Source organism: Microcaecilia unicolor, chromosome 2, assembly GCF_901765095.1.
Source record: "Microcaecilia unicolor chromosome 2, aMicUni1.1, whole genome shotgun sequence".
Taxonomy (NCBI): domain Eukaryota; kingdom Metazoa; phylum Chordata; class Amphibia; order Gymnophiona; family Siphonopidae; genus Microcaecilia; species Microcaecilia unicolor.
The window spans coordinates 132758208-132781952 of NC_044032.1; the positions used below are offsets into that span (position 1 = coordinate 132758208).

The 23745-nt window shown below is 46.9% G+C and overlaps 1 protein-coding gene across 1 annotated transcript in view; it reads left to right on the forward strand.

The window, feature by feature from the left end:
• RASGRF2 (Ras protein specific guanine nucleotide releasing factor 2) overlaps positions 1 to 23745 on the forward strand; it is an 839627-nt gene that overhangs the window by 687039 nt on the left and 128843 nt on the right. Inside the window, exon 18 of the mRNA XM_030193334.1 lies at positions 14708 to 14814. Coding sequence (XP_030049194.1) covers positions 14708 to 14814 — 107 coding nt within the window. The remainder of the gene's footprint in view (positions 1 to 14707; positions 14815 to 23745) is intronic.

Below are 23745 nucleotides of genomic sequence, written 5' to 3' on the forward strand. Positions count from 1 at the left end.
ATGTTTTTACGTTTGGGGAGCGTGCCAGGTGCCCTTGACCTGGATTGGCCACTGTCGGTGACAGGATGCTGGGCTAGATGGACCTTTGGTCTTTCCCAGTATGGCACTACTTATGTACTTATGTACTTATGATATGTTCAGAGGGATACCTAGCAATGTCATTTGCACCAACATGGATGAGCAACATGGGATAATGGTCAGTAGGCTTGAGGACTCTTGGCATGCTTTCTGTAGTGTCTTGAATCTTGGCACCAGGCAAACAGTACATCCCTCTGGACATCATATCTGGTCAACAGATGGGTGCTTCTGTACCTCTCAGAAGGGAATCACCAACTACCTCAACCCTTCACTTCCTAGTGATCACTGGTTCAACAATTTTGAGATTTTTGTGCTTCATTCCCTCCTGTTCCTCGGGTGTTTTGACCTCTTCCACTTCTAAAGCTGCATACCGGTTCTTCAGTTTGAGGGAAGATGTAGTTGGGATCTTAACTTTGCAGGGTCTTGTTATCTGTGTCCAACTGCCTTCTTCATGTATAGCATCAATTTTCTGTTTACTAGAGTTCCTCACTGGTTCCAGAGGCATTTCAGAGATTTATATCTCTTTGTCATGGGTACTTCTCAGTCTTTCCACCTCCTCTCTTAGCTTTTTAACCTTATTCATCAGTGATTCAATGTGCAGACAATCTCACACATGGCACCAGGCTCTTGCCTTGAATCATGCTCTCAGTCTGAACAGAGGCAGAAGCAGTTTGGGGAGCAACAGCAAGTTTGGAGTTATATTTCCTAGTCATACTTCAGTAGTAAAAGATTTTTGATCCTGTTTAAAGAAAAAGGCCTACTAAACCTCCTAAGTTTGTGTCCCCCCCCCCCCCCCCCCCCCACTGTTTTGTAAGTAAAAAGGAGTACCTAGCTACTTATATGTAAGATCTAACCACTTGTAATTCCCTGTATGTGTCCTGGTTGTTTCTTCACCTGTTGTTTGGGTATAAAGTGGAAGGATTAGAGAATGACACGGGTACACAGTTTGTCCCCATCCCCACAGGTTATGCCTTTGTCCCCGCAGGCCCTGTCTCCGTCCCCGCCCCATCCCCACAGTTTCTATCCCCGCCCTGTCCCTAAGGGCACTGTCCTCATCTGCAGAAGCCTTGAACAATTATGATTTTATGTTTAAATCTTTTTAGTAAAGAATAAAAAGAAACAATATGCTGTTCAACTGTTGTGTATAAATTACAAATAGAAAATAATAATAACAGCAAGCATCTGTAATAACCCTCCTCACCACCACCCTCTACACTTCCAACCCTAACAATAGCTAATTTCTACTACCCTAAAGAATCCTAATCCAACCTGTTAAAATGTCCAGCGATACAAAATACAACCAGTTCTGTACGTCTAGCCCCGTCTTTGGCTATTTTCAAGTCCAAACTTAAAGCCCTTTACCACTGCTTTTGACTCCTAACCACTACTCATTTGCCCTGTCCTTTTATCCTCACCTCTTTATTCCCTTACCCATATTGTTCTGTCTGTTTACCTGTCTTATCTAGATTGTAAGCTCTTTGAGCAGGGACTGTCTTTTTGTGTATGGTGTACAGCGCTGCGTATGCCTTGTAGCACTATAGAAATGATAAGTAGTAGTAGTAGTATGCCCTAGAGGGGAGAAATATGTCCTATGAAGCACTGTTATGATTTTTTAATCTGTGGATGAATAAGAAGTCTTTAACAATCTCAGGATTCAGTCTAGCTCCTGTCTTCCACAGTCCTTCCTGCAATAGAAGATGTCTTCTTAGAAGATGTGCTGGTAGCAGGATGTACAGGATCCCCCATGCAAAGTTTGCTAGTTGTGGCCAGCATGTTTGTTTTTCCAAGAAATCAAAATATTGTTGTCTGCATCACTCAAACATAAATAACAGTCCAGTTCATTAACAAGTTTCAAAGTAGAAAATGACATGGGGACAAAGTTTGTCCCCGTCCTCCTGAGCTCTGTCCCCAACCCCACCCTGTCCCCGCAAGCTCTGTCCCCATCCCCATCCACATGGTTACTGCGGGTCCCCGTGTCATTCTCTGGGAGTGATGTGAGAATGAAGTGAGGGTAGGGAAGGTGGAGATGACCTGGTAAAGAACTCAGGATTAATCTTATGAACTTCGGTTTGGAATTCTTCAGCCATACTCTCCACAGAAAGTGAAGAGGAGGTGGCGGTAGAGGCATTTTGAGGAGGGAGTTCAGTATAGCAAAGAGGCGGCGAGAGTTGGAGGCAAGAGAGTTTGTCCATTGGACATAATACTCTTGTTTGGCAAATGCAAGAGCAGACTGGAAGGAAGTCAGCAAGAATTTGAAATGTATGAAGTCAGGATGGGTGTGGGATTTTATTCAAAGGTGCTCTGTAAAACAATCACATGAACGTAGATAGTGGATTCTGGAGGTCAGCCAAGACTGAGATTTGGTACATCTTACATGATAGGAAATAGGAGGAGCAAGAATGTCTAAAGGAGGGGAGAATATAATGTTATAGAAAGAGATTGTCTCATTGACAGACTTGAATAACACAGTGATTTAGAGGAGAAATGAGAGAGTGGTGGAGAGAATGCAAGGGTTAATAGCTTAAGATTCCTAAATGTGTTAGTAGTGTTGATGGTGATTGGATGACACTACAAGGAAAGGTGTCTCTCTCTCTCTCTCTCTCGCTCTCTCTCTCTCCCCTCCCCCCTTTCTAAAAATTAGTCTTCTTTTCATTCCTATGCAGAGGAGTGTGGTAGCCGTGTTAGTCCACTCTTAAGGTTATCAATAGAAATCAAACAAAATAAAACATGGAAAAGAAAATAAGATGATACCTTTTTTATTGGACATAACTTAATACATTTCTTGATTAGCTTTCGAAGGTCGCCCTTCTTCCTCAGATCGGAAATAAGCAAATGTGCTAGCTGACAGTGTATATAAGTGAAATCATTCAAGCATTACTATGACAGTCTGACAGGGTGGGAGGATGGGAGTGGGTAGGAGGTATGCATGGGGACATCAAAGCATATCATTGATATTCTAACAGGATGGGTGTGGATAGGTAAGGGGAGGGTGATCAACAGAGACATACAGCTTTATGGTTTATAATGGGCTAGGAACCCCAGATCCTTGTTAAGTCCTTTCTGTTGGGTGTTAAAATATTCAATCATTCTGACTTCAAAGGTCTTACGTTCTTGTATGGTTTTAAAGTTACCTTTCAGGATTCTCACTGTGAAGTCACTGGTACAGTGTCCTGGTCCTGTAAAATGTTGCATACATCCTGTGGGAATTCATATATTTGATGTATAGTGAGCCTTGTTTCCAGAGGTTTGAATATTTCTCTCTCTCTCTATTGTTGTGGTAATACCTAACTTTAGGCAGCTTCTTCTAGAATTGCCTCCTAAAAGGGGAAGAATTCCTCGACTGTAGTTCTTTATTTTTTGTCTCCTTGCTAGGGGTCGATTATAAGACAAAAATTTTGGCAGATGAAATTCAAGCACTGATGCCTCAAATAATAGTGAAGATCAATCAGGATTTATTTCAGGGTGCCTTACTTCTAATACAAAGGTATTAAAATTGATGTGGTTTGATAAATGCTTCAACTAGCCCTTGCAGTGAAGGCTAAAAAGGCCTTTGACCGTTTTTATTGGTCTTACTTGTTTAAGAAAAGGTGGGATTGGGTAAAAGGTTCCTGCAGTGGATACAAGCAATATATTGAACCCCACTGTCATGTCTTTGAAAAAACGGAGAGTAAACTAAGACACTGGGAAGAATATAAAGTTGGACTGTAGATCTTCCCAGCACCTGGCAAGCTGCTGGATGCCACACAGAATAGTAGGAGTGGAGGCCTCAGGTCCACCCTGGAGAACACTGGGAGGAATATACAGATGGACATGGAGGAAGCCACTGCTTGCCCTGGGATTGGTAGCATGGAATGTTGCTACTATTTGGGTTTATGCCAGGTACTTGTGACCTGGATTGGCCACTTTTAGAAGCAGGACTCTGGGCTAGAGGGACATTGGTCTGACCCAGTATAGTTATTCTTATGTTCTTATGACTGCAGACCACTCTAGCGCTACAACTACTACTTCTTATCATTTGTATAACACTATTAGACATACACAGTGCTGTACACTAAGCATGTAAGAGACAATCCCTGCTCAACAAAGCTTACAATCTAATCAAAATAGACAAACAGGACAAATAAGGGATAAGTGAATTACTTCAGGTGGAAAAGAGATGGCTGAGAGGGGATATAATTGAGATCTATAAAATCCTGAGTTGTGTAGAACGGGAAAAAGTGAATCGATTTTTCATTCTTTCAAGAAGTACAAGAACCAGGGGACACTCAATAAAACTACATGGAAGTACTAAATAGGAGGAAATATTTTTTCAGTCAAAGAATAGTTAAGCTCTGGAACTCACCACCGGAGGATATGGGAACGAAGTTTAGCATATCTGGGTTTAAAAAAGGTTTGGACAAGTTCCTGGAGGAAAAATCTGTAGTCTGTTATTGAGATGGACACGGGGAAGCCACAGCTAAGAATCATTGTGCAGGACACTGGGAGGAATATGCAGATGGACTGCAAACTTCCCCAGCACCCCTTAGACACCTTATGCAAAATAAGGCTTTATATTTATTCAGTTTTATTACCCACATACCCTAATTGTATAAACCTCTGTGTCCAATTTTCCGCTTAATGTACAAGGTTGCATTCACAAGTTAGAAAATACTGTCAATTATGGGTATAACTTAATATAAATAGGTGCTAATTGGCATTAGCAATCAATTATTGTCTGTAGTTGATGTTAAATGGTGTCAGTTGTCACTAAGTAGCAGTTAAACACGTAACTGCCCTAAGTCTATATTCTATTAATTAAGAACATAAGCTTTGCCATACTGGGACAGACTGAAGGTCCATCAAGCCCAGTATTCTGTTTCCAATAGTGGCCAATCAAGGTCACAAGTAACCTCACAAGATCCCAGAACAACAAAACAGATTTTATGCTGTTTATCCTAGAAATAAGCAGTGGATTTTTCCAAGTTCATCTTAATAGTGGCTTGTGGACTTTTATTTTAGGAAATTATCCAATCCTTTTTTAAACTCTGTTAAGCTAACTACAAAATTATATGTGCAAAATCCATGGAGTGCAACTGCAAGGGGGCATGGACCTGGGAGGGGCATGAGCAGATCAGGAGCATACCCAGCACTTGTGCACATTATGCGCCTAAGGTGCAAGCATTTACATCAGCCATTAAGCTAGCATATTCTGTACACTAGTAGTCTGTAACTGCAGTTGCTGTAATAGAATTCATGCTTAGCATTCAGCATCTCTGCGCCTAACTTTAGACAGCCTAAAGAGAATTGCCCCCACAGTGTCTTTGCAGCCCAGGGCATTACCACCTCATTTTTCTTGTTGACCTCCCTATATATGTTTGCTTTCCATTTGCTTCCCCTCCCACCCCCTATCCCCCATACTCTACTATAATGTCACATTGTTCTGATATCATTGATCACAAACTCCTTAGGAAAAACACGAAAGACATGTTTAAAGGCTCTCTTATAGGAACTGTCGTGGAGATCAGAGTTCAGTTCTTCAGCCCAGCTTCTGTTCCTCAGGATGGATAGCACCTGGAAGCAGCATTTAAAGCCCAGGGTGCATTCATAATAGATTCCTTAGCAAGCTGTGATTTGTAATTTTTTTCTACAAGGTTTTCAATGTAATGGTTGCACTAAATAGGAGAGTTAAAATAAGGCAAAACAACCAGTGTAATTGCCAGTGAAGTCTCCTGGTACCACAGCCCTAGCCAAGCAGTTAGGGATGTCTGTCTGGATAACGATAATCAGAGTTCTCCAGTTGTTTTACCTAGACATGGGCAGGCTGTATACCAACCTGCTAAAATAAGATTGTTCTTAATACTTGATACTTTTTGCTGTCTCCTTCGAGGTTTCTTCATTTCATTCCTTGATTACTGTGATAATTAGTTTGCCATCCTACCTGATTACACTCCTTCCCCTTCCTAGGAGACTGTGGGGCATGCGATGAAGCTACAAAGTAGTACATTTGAAGTGAATCGGAGAAATTTTTCTTCACTCAAAGTGTAATTAAACTCTGGAATTCGTTTCCAGAGAATGTGGTAAAGCTGGTTAGCTTAGCGGGGTTTAAACAAGGCTTGGATGGCTTCCTAAAGGAATAGTCCATAGACCATTATTAAAATGACTTGGGGAAAATCCACTGCTTATTTCTGGGATAAGCGGCATAAAATGTATTGAACTTTTTTGAGATCTTGCCAGGTATTTGTGACCTGGATTGGCCACTTTTGGAAACAGGATGCTGGGCTTCATGGACTTTTGGTCTGTCCCAGTGTGGCAATACTTATATACTTATGTACTTTCCAATCCTCCCAAATACTCATACCCATTTCTACTGTCAGTTACTTTGTCAGTATCATGCATCACCTTCATTTACTGTCCTACAATGGCTCCAAGTCAATAAATCCTTATATTCACCTCCAAATGCATTCATGGTTTTCAGTCTGTCATTATTTCTCACTATTCTTCTTCTTGACATATTTTCTTATCTCATCAACTGCTTTTTACTATACCTTCTGTACTGCCGGGCAGAATGATAAAAAGAGACAGCAGAAATACATATTGGGGCAATTCTGTAAAGTGTGCCAAATGTTAAATTCCAGAATGCTGGGTGTTAAGCACAAGTTTTATAACCGCATCTAGGTGCCCAGATTCCATTATAGAATACTTTAAGTCTGCATTTACATGCCCGTAGAGAATGACACAGGGACAAAGTTTGTCCCCACCCCGTCTTCTGCATTTCCTCACAGCTGTATCTGGGGTGACTCCCAGGTCCACCCCGATCTTCCCAGGGCCCTTGCTCCAAGTGCCAGGGTTTCCAGGTGCTTTTTGGCTAGGATCAGGCAACCCTCAGGGGTGGAATGCTGGCTTCGGCCTAACCCCTGGTAAGCCTTCCTCAGCTGAGAGGTGCCCAGCTCTACCACCGGCTGCCTTTCAGGTGCTGTGGAGGACTTTCAGCTCATCTGCATATCCTTTACAGCCTTCTCCGGGGTGACTCCCAGGTCCACTCCAATCCACTCAGGGCCTCGGCTCTTGGTGCCGCGCGACTAATGGCGCACGGGGCATTTTTCCCTTTACATCTATTTTCTCCCAGTCACTACTGACCTCACCCAATTATACCTAATTCCAGTGGCGTACCGGGGGGGGGGCGGTCCACCCCGGGTGCACGCCGCTGGGGGGTGCTGCAGCGTGCGCCTGGCTCCGAGTTCGCTATCTTCGCTCGTTTGCTGCAGCTCCCTCTGCCCCGGAACAGGTTACTTCCTGTTCCGGGGCAGAGGGAGCTGCAGCGAACGAGTGAAGTTAGCGAACTTTTCGGGGCCGACAGGCGCACGCTGCGGCACCCCCCCCCCCCCCCCCCAGCGGCGTGCACCCAGGAGAGGGTGTCATTTCGCCGAGGGGGAGGGGGAGCATCGGCAATCCGCCCCGGGTGCCATCCAGGCTAGGAAGGCCACTGCCTAATTCTGAATCATGCTATGGCCCCTATACACATTCTCTTTCTTGCCCTGTCCCTTCCTAATCTTTTCCCTCTCCCACTACTTCTCTCCACTACAGGAACTCACTGCCAATCCATCGACTTCATCACCTCACCTTCTCTCCTACCCTCTTCCTCTCTCTTAGCTTTTAATCTTCATCTCTTTCTTTCTTCCATTTTGCCTTCCCCATTCCACCTAAATACCTCTCGCCTTTGACACCTTCATGGCCACACCTCTCCTACTCTCCTCCACTCTCTTTTACTCCTTCTCTTACTCTCAGCCGGTGACATCAATCCCAATCCTGGTCCTCCTCACCAACTATTATCCCAACTCTGCAGATCTCACCGTGACCTCTCTAACCTCATCACTATTCCTCCTCTTCTCTGCCCTTCTCTTGCGCCCTTTGGAATGCCCGCTCTATCTGCAACAAACTCCCATATGTTCATGACCTCTTTATCTCACATCACCTCCATCTGCTCGCCATAACAGAAACCTGGCTCTGCCCTGATGACTCTGCTTCAGTCGCAGCCCTCTGCCATGGCGGTTATCTTTTTTCACATACTCCTCGCCCTGCCGGCCACGTGGGCATTGTTGGATTACTTCTCTTTCCCTCCTCCAGATTTCAACCCCTTCTTCCACCTCAATCTCGCTGTTTTTCCTCCTTTGAAGTCCACTCTATCCGCCTTTTCTCTCCTCTGCCTCTTCGAATAGCAGTCATTTATCGTCCCCCTGATAAGTCCCTTTCATCCTTTCTCAGTGACTTTGATGCCTGGCTTACATTCTTCCATGATCCTTTCTCCCCCTCTCTCATCCTTGGTGACTTTAATATTCCTGCTAATGATCCTTCTAACTCTTATATTTCCAAGTTACTCGCTTTAACATCCTCCTTTAATCTCCAACTATGCTCCACCTCCCCCACTCATCAAAATGGTCACTGTCTTGATCTTATCTTCTCCTCCAACTGTTCACCCTCTAGTTTCCTTGCCTCTGATCTTCCCCTCTCTGATCACCATCTTATAACTTTCACACTTAAATCTCCTCCCTCCCAGTCCCGTCCTATCTTATCTAATTTATCTAGGAATCTTCATGGTATTGACTCTTCATCTCTATTCTCCCATGTTTCAAACCTCCTCTCGACTGTGGCACCATCCACGTTTGTCAACGAGGCTGTTTCTTCTTACAACAATATTCTATCATCTGCCTTAGGCACTCTTGCACCTTTGATGACCTGCCCTATAAGGCGTACAAAACCCCAACCTTGGCTGACTTCTAATATCCGCTACCTACGTTCCTGTACCCGCTCTGCCGGAAATCTCGGGCCCTTGCTGATTTCTTACACTTTAAAGTTCATGCTGACCTCCTTCCAATCTGCTCTTTTACGCGCCAAACAGGATTATTATATCCAGCTGACTAACTCTCTTGGCTCTAACCCTCGACTTCTCTTCACCACATTGAACTCTCTCCTCAAGGTGCTCCCTCCCCCAACTCCCCCTTCATTATCTCCTCAGACCCTTGCTGAATTCTTTCACGACAAGGTTCAAAAGATAAACCTTGCATTCTCTACCTCGCCACCTCTCCCTCCACTAGTCCGTTCCCCTCTCTCTCCTTCCCCTCATTCCCTTTCCTCCTTTCCTGAAGTTACTATTAAGGAAACTACACTTCTCCTTTCTTCCTCAAAATGTACCACCTGTTCCTCTGATCCCATTCCCACCCACCTTCTTAATGCCATCTCTCCTGCTCTTATTCCTTTTATCTGTCACATTCTCAACCTCTCACTTTCCACTGCGACTGTCCCTGCTGCCTTTAAACATGCTGTGGTCACACCTCTCCTTAAGAAGCCTTCACTTAACCTTACTTGTCCCTCTAATTACTGACCCATCTCCCTCCTTCCATTTCTCTCCAAATTACTTGAGCGTGCTGTTCACCGCCGCTGCCTTGATTTTCTCTCCTCACATGCTATTCTTGACCCACTACAATCTGGTTTTCGCCCTCTCCACTCAACCGAAACTGCGCTTACTAAAGTCTCCAATAACCTATTACTGGCTAAATCCAGAGGTCAATATTCCATCCTCATTCTTCTTGATCTTTCCGCTGCTTTTGACACTGTCGATCACAGCATACTTCTCGATACCCTGTCCTCACTTGGATTCCAGGGCTCTGTCCTTTTCTGGTTCTCTTCCTACCTCTCCCTCCGCACCTTTAGTGTTCACTCTGGTGGATCCTCTTCTACTTCTATCCCTCTGCCTGTTGGCGTACCTCAGGGTTCTGTTCTTGGTCCCCTCCTCGTTTCTATCTACACTTCTTCCCTTGGTTCATTAATCTCATCCCATGGCTTTTCCTACCACCTCTATGCTGATGACTCCCAAATCTACCTTTCTACCCCTGATAACTCACCTTGCATCCAAACCAAAGTTTCAGCGTGCTTGTCTGACATTGCTGTCTGGATGTCTCAACGCCACCTGAAATTAAATATGATTAAAACCAAGCTTCTCATTTTCCCCCCCCAAACCCACCTCCCCGCTCCCCCCCGTTTTCTATTTCTGTTGATGGCTCTCTCATTCTCCCTGTCTCCTCAGCTCAAAACCTTGGGGTTATCTTTAACTGTTCTCTCTCCTTCTCTGCTCATATCCAGCAGATCGCCAAGACCTGTCGTTTCTTTCTTTACAACATCCGTAAAATCCGCCCCTTTCTTTCTGAGTACTCTACCAAAACCCTCATCCACACCCTTTGTCACCTCTCGTTTGGACTACTGCAATCTGCTTCTTGCTGGCCTCCCACTTCACCTCTCCCCTCTCCAGTCGGTTCAAAACTCTGCTGCCCGTCTCGTCTTCCGCCAGGGTTGCTTTACTCATACTATCCCTCTCCTCAAGTCGCTTCACTGGCTCCCAATCCGTTTTCACATCCTGTTCAAACTTCTGCTACTAACCTATAAATGTACTCACTCTGCTGCTCCCCAGTATCTCTCCACACTCGTCCTTCCCTACACCCCTTCCCTTGCACTCTGCTCCATGGATAAATCCTTCTTATCTGTTCCCTTCTCCGCTACTGCCAACTGCAGACTTCGCTCCTTCTGTCTTGCTGCGCCCTATGCCTGGAATAGACTTCCTGAGCCCCTACGTCTTGCCCCATCCTTGACCATCTTTAAATCTAGATTGAAAGCCCACCTCTTTAACATTGCTTTTGACTCGTAACCACTTGTATCCACTCGCCTCCACCTACCCTCTTCTCCTCTTTTCTCTACACATTAATTGATTTGTTTACTTTATTTTTTGTCTACTAGATTGTAAGCTCTTTGAGCAGGGACTGTCTTTCTTCTATGTTTGTGCAGTGCTGCTTACGCTTTGTAGCGCTATAGAAATGCTAAATAGTAGTAGTCCCTGTGGGTTCTGTCTCTGTCCCCACCCCATCCACACAGGTTCTGTCTCTGCCCCATCCTCATGGGCTCCGTCCTCACCTGCAGAAGCCTTGAACGCTTATGATTTTATATTTAAATCTTTTTATTAAAGTATAAAAAGGAACAATATGCAGTGCAACTGTTGTTTATAAATTACAAATAGAAAACAATAATAATGAGCAACTATAATAAATTCACCACCACCCTCTACCCTTCCAACCACAACAATAGCTGATTTCTACTACCTCAAGGAATCCTAATCCACCCTCTTAAATTGACCAGAGGTACAAAATACAACCTGTTCTGTATGCCCTAGCAGGAGAGAAATATGCCCTGTGAAGCAATGTTTTGATTTTTTTTAAATCTGTGGATGAATATGTCATCAGCAGTCTCAGGATTCTGTCTTCCATAGTCCTTCCTGCAATAGAAGATGTCATCTCAGAAGATGTACTGGTAGCAGCAATGTACAGGATCCCCCATGCAAGATGTGCTTGCATCAGGAATGTACAGGATCTCCCATGCATCACTGAGACATAAATAACAGTCCAGTTCATTAACAGACTTTAAAGTAGAGAATGACACGGGGATAAAGTTTGTTTCCATCCCCATGGGCTCTGTCCCCATCCCTGCCCCGTCCCCTCAGGCTCTGTCCCCATCCTCATTACTGCAGGTCCCCGTCCCCGTGTCATTCTCTATATGCCAGCATTTAGGCGTGCCCAGTTACGCCATGTCTATGGCATATGTAAATACGCACACCTAAATGTGGCACTTTAGTGTATAAATGACACTATTCTATAATGCTCTGCCCATGAACACCCCCTTGCGCTATGCAAGTTGCACACTAAGTATGCTAGCATTTTTAGCACACGCTAAACACTAGCAACACCCATATATTCCTATGGGTGTCTCTAGTGTTTAACGCATGCTAATAACATTGGCGCGCCTTTGTAAAAGGACCCCTAAGATAGTAGAATACCACTTAGTTCCCAGCTATGTGTCAATCTGTAGCATTCATCTGCATAAGGGGCCCTTTTACTAAGCCGCATAGGCATCTACACGCGCCCAACGCATGCCAAATTGGCATTACCACCCGGTTACCGTATGGCCCTTGCGGTAATTTCAGTTTTGGCGCACGTCCGCTATGCATGTCAGAAAAATATTTTTTATTTTCTGCCACGCAGCAGCTACGCGCGTCAAGTGGCATTTGATGCATGTAAACCATTACCGTGTGAGACCTTACCACTAGGTCAATGGCTTGTGGTATGGTCTCGGACCCAAAATGGACGCACGGCAATTTTCATTTTGCCATACATCCATTTTCGACAAAAATGTTTAAAAGGCATTTTTTGTCGATGCGCTGAAAAATAATTCTGCGTGCTCCCAAAACATGCGTCTACACTACCGCAGGCCATTTTTCAGCGCACCTTAGTAAAAGGATCCCTAAGAGCCAGTATTCTACAATCTGAGCACACAAATGACATTTACATGTAGGCACTCACTTTATAAAACAAGGGAGAAAATGGATTTTTGTTGAAACGATTATCCAAACTTATCCAAAAGTTAATATTTGCTAACTAGCCCAGAAGGTATGTGCAGTCTGGATTTGTCTCACCCAAGAATGTTCAAAGAATGTGGAATGTTCCAGGTAGCCTTTCCTGGGACTCAGCTTTCTCCCTGCTCATGGTCGGCATTTTTTTTTGTTCTATTCTTCTCTGATGTCCTTTTTGTTCTTTCTTGCTGGTGGTGTTTGTTCTGTTCTTTCTGCCCAGCTGACTTCTGTGGCATATCTTTGTAATCAGATCAGGCTTTGTCCCAACTGATGTAATCATTACAGAGGGGCTGTCAGTCTCAAACCTTTTAAAACAAGTTTACAGACCAATAGGGGATCCAACAATGGACAGACATTTGTCTTCATCTCCTCTTTTCGTAGCGGGGCCCTAGACTTTCCTTTTTTCCCATCTACCTCTATTCTATTTTTCTGTGCAACTGGTAGGAGCTGGTTGTACAGGTACTTTGCAAAGTAAGCAAAACTAGGCAAATAGCTTCTTTTAGCTTTGTTCATAATCAAAATTGATTTTTTAGAATCAAAATGAAGTCTGTTCACAATGACCTTCTGTTGTCCACAGGCCTGGGGTGAACTCCCCTCTATCTACTCTGTCACCTAGAATCCAGAAGTAGACATTGTGACCCTTCTCTATATTTTCAGTTAATACAGTTATTTATTTATTTAGATTTTGCTCACACCTTTTTCAGTAGTAGCTCAAGGTGAGTTACATTCAGGTATACTAGGTGGTTAGTTAGTAATACTCTTATTGTCTGTATGGTCTTGCAATACTATAAGTTCTTTACTACGTTAGCATGCACTAACATTGTTAACATTATTAGTAAACTAGGAAAAAAGGCCCGTTTCTGAAATGAATGAAACGGGCGCTAGCAAGGTGTTTGTCCTCCGATGCATGGCAGCAGGCCAGGCCATCCATGCCCCTCCCCCAGAGCTGTGCAGTCGTCCCAGCCCCCGAGATCATCGGTCACCGATTCTCTGCGCCTTCCTCCGTCCCTGTGGACGCTACCCACCACCCCAGGTTGGTCGGTCACTCCCCCACCCAGGTCACCGCACCGCCCACAACTTTGCCGCTGCACACGCCTCCCCCCCTTTTGTAACAACGGCGCACGCCCCCTCTATTGAAGTAACACAGCCAATACCTGAGAAACGCAACAGTACAGCACATCGCTTCCTTTCGGGTCTTCTTCCCTCCTTTTGTCCCGCCCTCGTGTGACGTAAGTTCCGGAAGGGTAGGGAGGGAAGAAGAGCCGAAGAGAAGCAATGTTCTGTACTTCTGCGTTTCTGAGGTATTGGCTGTGTTAGTTCAATGGAGGGGGCGTGGGGCGTTCTTAGAAAAGGGGGGGAGGCGGGTGGAGCGGCAAAGTTGTGGGCGGTGCGGTGACCTGGGTGGGGGAGTGAGCGAGTGACCTGGGGTGGTGGGCAGCAGCCAGAGGCTTCGGGGGAGGTTTTGAAGGAACACGAAGGGAGGGCAGAAACAGGAAGGGACTCCGGGAGGGTGTTCAAATCGGAGGGAGGGGTGAACTCGGTGGGAGGGGCGTGAGGGGGGTTGAAGTGGGACGGATGGAGGAAGGGAGTGACGTGTGTGGATGTGGAGGGTAGGGGGATGGGCAGGGCCTATGTCAGCGAGTGTAGTTGTGGTCATTAGTACCCGCCCTCGACGTCATAACGTTTTGACGTGAGGGCGGGGCACAGATACCTGATCGTTAAAAGTGGTTACAGAGCTTCGAACTTACGAACTCTGAAGCCACAAAGTCAGGTTTAGAATGTTGAGGGTGCGTTTTATGTGCAGATGGGGCGTGGCGGAGGGCCGTGTCTATGAGTGAGGGTGAGTGGTCCTCATAGGTCATAGCCTAGCCTACTGAACAGTACAGGAGTTGAGTGCTTCACTGCCATGGGGTGAGCTTCAGAACGTTTGAGGTGGGTTTTATTTATATAGATAGGTCCCATTAAATATATGATTTCAGGCTAATGTGTGGTATAAATGTCATGAATAAATAAATAAAATGGGACCTGCAATAGAAATACATGTTAATGTGTGTTAGTGCTTGCTAATGTGGTAGTGTGCTTTAATAACTTTAGCCCATATTTATGGACTAGCATGTTTTTGCAATGTGTCATAAATAAGGGCACCAGTTAAATGCGTGAAATGAAGAAACCAACAAATAAAGACAATTTTTTTTCTTATAGGATTTAACAACTCTGAACGAATGTGTGACAAGGAATTCATAATACGCCGAGCAGCAACTAATAGAGTTCTGAATGTCTTACGTCACTGGGTCTTCAAACACTCACAGGTAATTCTACATTCCTCATTCAAAGTTAAAACTCACTAGGTACCATACAGTACAAGAAGCCTGTTCTCCTGCAAAAGAGAGGCCACTGTATCTCAGTTTCATTTGATTGCTTATGTGAGCAGGGTTTGTTTATTTTTTTTAATATAAAGTTGTTGTTTTTTTTAATCTACTTGGGGGGGGGGGGGGGGGGGAGGGTTCTGAAGGCTCTGGGCGGGATGTGTTTGCTGCAGGGCAATGCTGGCCAGTCCTGGTCATTCCAGGGCTGACCCGTAACTGTCCCGATATTTTTGAGATCTGAAACAGGTCTAGAATGTGTCCGGGGCTGAAGGTGTGCAAAATCTCAGCAGGCACAACGGTATGCTGCCGCGAATACTGAAGACAGGAGGCTGTCTGGCAGGAAAATGGCCTGCTTTGGCCCAGTCTGCTAGGGCTAAAGCAAACTGCGCATATGCAAATTTTTGCACATGCTCTGGAGCTCGAGGTAGGCCCAAAGTGAAGCCGGGTGCCTCAATTTTTGGGCCTGCCCGGCAGAGCTCTGGAGAGATCGCAGGTGTTTTTCCAGCAGCATGGAGTGACTGAATTTGGAGGTGGAGGTGGCATCTTTGGCATATTGGGAGCCAGGTAAGAGGTGCTGTGGGCCTTTGGTATCTTTATTTTAATTATTAAAATGTGATTTGGGTTCCAAGTTTGCTGAGGCACTGGGGAAAAGTACATTCTTTTTGGTGGTAGGAGTCTCTAGGGACTTCCCTCAAGTGGAACATGGGGGTCTGGTCTTGGAAAAATGTTATTTTTGCTAGCGAAGTGGGAATTTCAGGATAAGAAGGCTGGCGGACTCTAGAACGTATGTTTGGGGTTTCTGTCAGTTATAGCTCTTACGCCTATATTTACTAAGCGGCGCTATGGGCACATTAGCGTTTTTAATGTGCATAAATGGTGCATGCACATTAAATGCTAATGCACCCATAGAAACGTATAGGTGCGTTAAAAATGCTAACGCACCTTAGTAAACATACCCCTTAGTGTGGAATTTTTTTGATCATTTATGCAGCTATCAGGGAATTTTGTTGTTATTTTCAAGTATTTTTGCGTAGAAATTATGCGGTATCCGAGGTGTCAGGTTTTTTTGAAGATTTAAAACCATAAGGAGTTCTGAGGGAAGGGTGGAAGGTTAGGTTTCCAATATCATCTTTATGCCGACGACACCCAGCTTTATCTCTCCACACCAGACATCACTGCGGAAACCCAGGCCAAGGTATCGGCCTGCTTATCCAACATTGCTGCCTGGATGACCAACCGCCACCTGAAACTGAACATGGCCAAGACCGAGCTTATTGTCTTCCCACCCAAACCCACTTCTCCTCTCCCGCCACTCTCTATCTCAGTTGATAACACCCTCATCGTCCCTGTCTCATCTGCCCGCAACCTTGGAGTCATCTTTGACTCCTCCCTGTCCTTCTCTGCGCATATCCAGCAGATAGCCAAGACCTGTCGCTTCTTCCTCTACAACATTAGCAAAATTCGCCCTGTCCTTTCTGAGCACACCACCTGAACTCTTATCCACTCTCTCATTACCTCTCGCCTTGACTACTGCAACCTACTCCTCACTGGCCTCCCACTTAGCCATCTATCCCCCCTTCAGTCCGTTCAGAACTCTGTTGCACGTCTTATCTTCCGCCTGGACCGATATACTCATATCACCCCTCTCCTCAAGTCACTGCACTGGCTTCCGATTAGGTACCGCATACAGTTCAAGCTTCTCCTACTAACCTACAAATGCACTCGTTCCTTGTCATCAAGCAGATGAAGCCATTACGTATGGGTTGTGTCCATCAACCAGCAGGGAGAGATAGAGAGCACTCAACTTTTCACAGTGCCTCATGGCCAGCCAGCTCCACTGCCTCTTCAGTGTTCTCTATCTCCCCAAGCAGGGTGGCTGCAGCTTCTTTGAGCGCCATCAAAAATCTGCCTGGGGGTGGCTCATGGCTTGCCAGTTGTTAGCCGGGGTGTTAGAGGCTATAGCAGCTTCACTTTGAAGGCACATGTTAGCCCTTTCCCTGCCTTACCCATGCCCCCGTGGATGTGGACATATTAGCTTGCTTTTCCCTGTCCTTTCCCACTCAGTGGATGCAGGCACATTGGTTCGCCTTTCCCTGCCTTTCCCACTCATCTGAGCCCCCGGAGTTCTTATTACCTCTGCTTTTCTCACAGCGTTAAAAAAAAAAATGGAACAGAGGTTTTCCTTTGATTCTTCTATGGGACCGGAGCTGTGATACTCTGTCCGGTGAGGTAAGCGTGTTTTCTAACTCCTCCGGGGTGGGCCCGCGATCGGGGCGTTTTTGGCGCAAAACCGCCATTTTGAATTTTCCCGCCATTTTTGGCGATGGCGGCAGAGAATGTAAAGCGCTGTTCCTGGTGTGGCAAGCGCAAATCAGCAGCGAAGCTCTGTAAATCGTGCTGTACAGGTGTAAGAGCCGGCCTGAGCATGGCGAGCGATGATTCTTCCCGCTCAGAGCTGTCAGCGGATGCCATTTTGAATTCGCCGCATGGCGCGGCCTCCGTAGAGATGGAGAGCCCTGAGCCCGGGGGGGGGGGGGGGGAACTCGAATTGAGGCTATTCAGGGAACGACTAGCCCCGGACGGGATCTGGGTGCCCAGGGCGAGTTTTTCTCCCCTGATTTGTTCCCCCCCCCCCCCCCCCCGGTGGATTCTGGCCTGGGACTGCCCGCTGAGGCTATTTTCCCTGATAATTGGCATAAAGAAAAGCGTAGAAAGGCTAATTCCCCTTCAGATTGTGGTGCACCTCCTTCCCCCCCCCCCCTCCCCCCCCCCCCCCCCCCGTGGCCGGGCTGTGAGGATTCGGAGAGTTCTGGCAGGCCTTCGTGGTCTGAGGAGCCAGAGTCAGGTGCAGAATTACCACAGGATCTGGATGATCCCTCCGCGGTGAGGATTTTCCACCGTGATGAGCTGCCAGCGCTTATTTCAGATGCCCTACAGGTCCTTTCTATTGAAGAGCCTGACAGTGGCACAGCCTCCTCTGTGAATCCTAGGATGGCTAGTACCAAAAAGCCTGCTCAAGCCTTTCCTTTGCATGACTCCATCCAAGAGCTTATTTCCGCTCAGTGGGCTGACCCCGAGGGACCTTTGAAAGTTTCCAGGGCTATGGGGCAATTATACCCTCTGCGTGAGGAGCATTTGGCTCGCTTTGCAATGCCTAAAGTAGATGCCCTAGTCACTGCGGTGACAAAGAGAACTACCCTCCCTTTGGAAGGAGGAGTTGCCCTGAAGGATATACAAGACCGTAGGCTGGAAGCAGCACTTAAACGGTCCTTTGAAATTGCAGGTCTTACTGTTCGGTCGTCTGCATGCAGTTGTTATGCTGCTAGAGCCTGTCTGGCGTGGTTGCAACAGGCAGTGGAACAGCCCGGAGATGGAGCGGAGCCCTTCTCGGATGTGGCTCCGCGGCTGGAGTCGGCCTTGTCCTTTTTGACTGATGCCCTTTATGATATTGTCAGAGCTTCGGCTAAACAAATGGCAGTAGCAGTGGTGGCTCGCCGTCTTATTTGGCTACGACATTGGGCAGCGGACATGGCCTCTAAGCAAAGGTTGGTGAAGTTGCCCTTTCAAGGCCTTCTCCTATTTGGTGAGGAGTTCTAGAAAATTGTTAAAGGCCTGGGAGATCCTAAACCCCAGCGCTTGCCCGAAGATAGGCCGAGGCCTTCCTCCAAGGGCCAGGCGGTCCACTCCTCTTAAGACCTCGCTTCCGTGAAGCTAGAAGGTACCGGCCAGGGCGTTCTGCTGGGTTCACTTCTCGTGCCCGTTTTTCAGCAGAGGAACTCCTTTCACTCAGACAAGCGTTCCGCAGCCACCGGCTCTAGGCCTGGAGTTCAGGGGCGACCCTCTCAATGATGGTGCGCCGGCCCCATCCTCGCTTCCTGTCATCGGAGGACGTCTTTCCCTCTTTGCTGAGGAGTGGGCCAATATTTCCTCAGATCAGTGGGTTCTGGACCTGAGCAGAGATGGCGACAGAATAGAATTCAACGCCCCAGTAAGAGACGTGTTTGTGGAGCCCCGATGCGGTTCTGCCGCCAAACGGGCGGCGGTAGAGGAGACTTTGCAAGGTCTGATTCAGTTAGGGGCCGTGTCCCCGGTACCTCCCGCCGAACACGGCTACGGCCGATACTCCATCTACTTTGTGGTGCCACGAAAAGGTGGGTCTTTTCGCCCTATTCTGGACTTAAAAGAATTAAACAAGTCCCTGAGAGTGCGGCATTTCCACATGGAAACCCTGCGCTCCGTCATTGCTGCGGTACAGCCAGGAGAGTTTCTCACGTCTCTAGACCTGAAAGAAGCTTACTTGCACATACCAATTTGGCCCCTGCACCAGAAGTTTGTGAGGTTTGCGGTGTTGGGAAAACATTTCCAGTTCCGGGCCTTGCCTTTTGGCCTCGCCACAGCGCCCCGAACCTTTTCGAAGGTAATGGTGGTAGTAGCTACATTGCTCAGGCGAGAAGGTATCAGGTTCACCCATACCTAGACGACTGGCTCATCAGAGAAGACTCTGTAACAGAGAGCTATCAAGCTACAGCCAGAGTGGTCTCAGTACTTCAATCTCTAGGCTGGGTCGTCAATATGGTCAAAAGTCACCTGACCCCCTCGCAATCTCTAGAATATTTGGGGACCAGGTTCGACACAGACTCGGGCTATGTATACCTACCTGAGCTAAGGCAGTGCAAGCTTCAGAATCTGCTCCTGAGGATGCCCCGCCCGCGAGCTTGGGACATTGTCCAGCTGCTGGGATTGATGACAGCCACATTGGAAGTGATGCCCTGGGCGAGAGCGCACCTGAGACCTCTACAGTATTCCCTACTTCAAAGATGGTCTCCAGTTTCTCAGGATTATCAGTGCAGACTTTCTTGGCTCCCTGTGGCCCGACTCAGCATGGAGCGGTGGCTCTCAGACAGTATGCTGCGGTGAGGAATGCCGCTGGCGTTCCCCGATTGGTGTCTAGTAGTAGGAGATGCCAGCCTGAAGGGCTGGGGCGCACATTGCAAGGGGAAGCATGCCCAGGGTCTATGGACACCCGAGGAGTCGGAATGCTCCATCAACCGCCTGGAGTTGAAAGCAGTGTTTCAGGCGCTTCTGGCCTTTCAAGTGACCCTGGAAGGATTGGCTGTCAGAGTGATGTCGGACAACACGACAGCAGTGGCCTACATAAATCAACAAGGCGGCACTCAGTGCAGAGCACTGGCCGCGCAGGCTGAACAGATTTGCCACTGGACCGAGCTGCATCTTCAGTTTCTGTCGGCAGCTCACATTGCAGGTCAGAGCAACGTGCAAGCCGATTATCTAAGCAGGCATCAGATCGATCCAGCAGAATGGGAACTAGCAGACGAAGTATTCCTGCAGATATGTGCCAAATGGGGCAAGCCCGTGATGGATCTTATGTCGACAAGTTCAAATGCCAAAGTCCCGTGCTTCTTCAGCAGACGGAGAGATCCTCGCTCGGCAGGGTTGGATGCCTTGACTCAGCCCTGGCCTCTGGGCCTACTATATGTGATCCCTCTGTGGCCCTTGATAGGGCGCGTGCTCCTGCGGATTCGGCTGCACCCAGGAGAAGTGGTCCTCATCGCCCCGGATTGGACCAGGAGGCCTTGGTATGCGGACCTCCGACAGATGCTAGTGGAGGCTCCCCTTCCTTTACCTCTGGTACTGAACCTGTTGTCACAGGGCCCGGTAGCCATGGAGGACGCATGCCGCTTTGGTCTTATGGCATGGCGATTGAGAGGGCACAATTGAGGGACAAAGGCTATTCAAACACAGTCATTTCCACTCTCCTGCAGGCCCGCAAGCTTTCCACTTCCGTGGCTTATGCCAGGATTTGGCGCCAGTTTGAGTCTTGGTGTGCTTCAAAAGCAATCACACCCATGCGGGCTCCTGTCTCGCCGATTCTGGACTTTTTGCAGGATGGTGTACAAATAGGCTTGGCCTATAATTCCCTGCAGCTGCAAGTGGCAGCGTTGGCCTCCCTTCGTGGTAAGGTTGAAGGCGTGTCTTTAGCTGCTCATCCAGATGTGGCATGGTTTCTTAGTGGGGTGCTTCAGCTCTGACCTTCCGTGCGAGCACCCTGTCCAGCTTGGAACCTGGGGCTAGTTTTGAAGGCCCTGCAGGCTTCTCCTTTTGAGCCGCTTCGGTGAGCATCGGAGAAAGATTTGACACTAAAGGCCGTTTCTCTTGTGGCCATTACTTCAGCGAGATGGGTGTCAAGAGCTCCAGGCGCTGTCCTGTAGAGACCCATTTCTGCAATTCTCAGAGTCCGGGGTCACGGTTCGGACCGTGCCTTCCTTCATGCCTAAGGTGGTTTCAGCGTTTCACCTAAACCAGCCTATTTTCTTGCCCTACTTTGATAAGGAGGAGTTTCCAGAATCTTTTGGGCAGTTGCACCTGTTGGATGTGCGCAGGACTGTGCTGCAGTATCTGCGAGTTACTATCTCTTTCAGGATCTATGATCATCTGTTTGTTTTGCTATCAGGTCCTCGCAGAGGGTCTCCAGCGTCTAAAGCCACTATTGCCCGCTGGCTCAAAGAAACTATCTTTTCAGCTTATCTGCTTGCCGGCCGGTCTCCGCCTGTAGCCTTTAAGGCGCATTCTACCAGAGCGATTTCTTCCTCTTGGGCTGAAACTGGAGCACTCTCTCATCAAGAGATATGCAATGCAGCAACATGGGCTTCTAAGCTCTCTTTTGCCCGACATTACAGGCTGGATGTGGCTGCTAGGAGGGATGCGCGTTTTGGAGCACAAGTGCTGGCGCGTGGTGTGACCTGTTCCCACCCTTTATAGGGATTGCTTTGTTACATCCCATACGTAATGGCTTCATCTGCTTGATGACAAGGAAGGGAAAATTAGGTTCTTACCTTAGTAATTTTCTTTCCTTTAGTCATAGCAAATGAAGCCATGAGCCCTCCCTGTATGATTGTCTGAATGCTGTGAATTGGTTTCAGGTTCTGTTCTTGTTTCCTGAAGTTCCTTCCTTGGGAGAAAGTTGGAAAACAGTCTTCAGGATTCATGTTCACTTATAGGAGGATGAGTCCATTCCCTCCAGTTTATGTTTTGGAGGATGAGTTTATTCCCTCCAGGAGGTTGCGTGTATCCCCTCCAGTTATACAATAAGGAGGATGAGTTTATTCCGTCCAGGAGGATGTGTTCATTCCCTCCTTTTGAGTTCATGCCCTTGTTAAGGGGCCATCCTCTCTCTCTAGCCTTCTGGAGTCTCCCTTCTCTGTTCGTCTTCTCCTCTCATCTCCTTCTTCTCGTCTGCACTAATACTCCTCAAACTGCTGCTTATATACATTCTCCACCACTGCCAGCTCCAGGCTCCGCCCTTTCTGCCTCGCCTCACCCCATGCTTGGAATAAACTCCCTGAGCCCATTCGCCAGGCCCCCTCCCTGCCCATCTTCAAATCCTTGCTCAAAGCCCACCTCTTCTATGTCGCCTTCAGCACCTAACCACCATACCTTACCATATTCAGGAAATCTAGACTGCCCCAACTTGACATTTCGTCCTTTAGATTGTAAGCTCCTTTGAGCAGGGACTGGCCTTCTTTGTTAAACTGCACAGTGCTGTGTAACCCTAGTAGCGCTCTAGAAATGTTAAGTAGTAGTAGTAGTAGGGTAGCAAACTTGGTGGTGATTGATATTAATTTTATGATTAAAATTATAAAAACTATATTTTTCCCATTATAATCTATGGGGATTCAGGGGTTGAAAATGGAGCTGAGAACTACAAGCTCAGAGTTCTGTGGTTCTGGGAGAAACCATACATTTTATAAGCTAGGTGCTGATTGGCTGTTGGGGAGTGGAACAGTGTCAGAGAGGACCTGTTGTCACAAGAATGGCTTGGGCTGCTGCACAGCAGTTGGAGCTAGCTTTGGGACAGAGAAGTTGTTGTTGATAGTGGCTACAGGAATGTCAGGCTTTGAGCCCAATTAGGGCTTTTGCCAGTGCAAGAAAATAGTTCAAAAGCATTCTCTGTTGGCAAATTCCTTGGGCACTTTTATGAGTAGCGCTGCACTGCTCCTTGGTAGCCAGGCTTAAAGCAGTGGCCAAGCTTACTCATGGGACAGCCCTAGTTGTGGAAACAGAAATCTGCAAGTGAAAATTGTAGGGTTGGAAGCAGGGAAACCCCTTTCCTTGCCCAGGGGGAGACACTTCTTGGCCGGGTAGGAGAAGAATCAGGGACATATGCTTATATCTTTGTTTTCTTTGGTTAGCTAACTACAAATAGGTCTCTGCTGAGGAGACAGGGCACACTTTAGGCACTACACAGGGAGAAAAGTTTTTCTTTTGTTGGTTTTTAGTAGTAAGGCAGTCCTTACCTCTGGCTGCTGTTCCTGATCTCTGCGGTTCCTTGTGCCTGTTCCTGATTCCTATGGTACCCTCTGCAAGCAAGCTACAAGCCAGTGAAGAAAGAAGATTCTGTTAAAAACTTTAGTGTGCATTTTTTTTTAGTTTTCCCTTGTTTTCTTTTACAAAGCTGAGTACTCTGGTTTGGACACTACAGAGGGAAAACACTATAATGCATAAATTTACCTGTGCACAGGTGAGTCTGTTGCTTCTGGCTATAGTTAGCCTGTTTTAAAAGAACAGACACAGAAGAAAAGTGAGTTTACCACAAAGCAACTGGTTCTAAGGAAACAGAGTAGGCTTGAATAGGGAATAAAGCAGTAGCAAGAACTTATCTGAAGCTGCCAGCTGCATGGCTTGGTGACTGGGTAATTGGGTTCCTGTCTTCAGGAGTTGAGCTAGATAAGAAAGTGAAAACTGAATAAACACATACCTGGGAAACAGAGAAAAATGCTATAACTGAATGGTCAGGTGTTTGAGGAGTTTGGAAGTTGTAAACATTATATAACTTTGGGGTTTTATTCTTAAGAG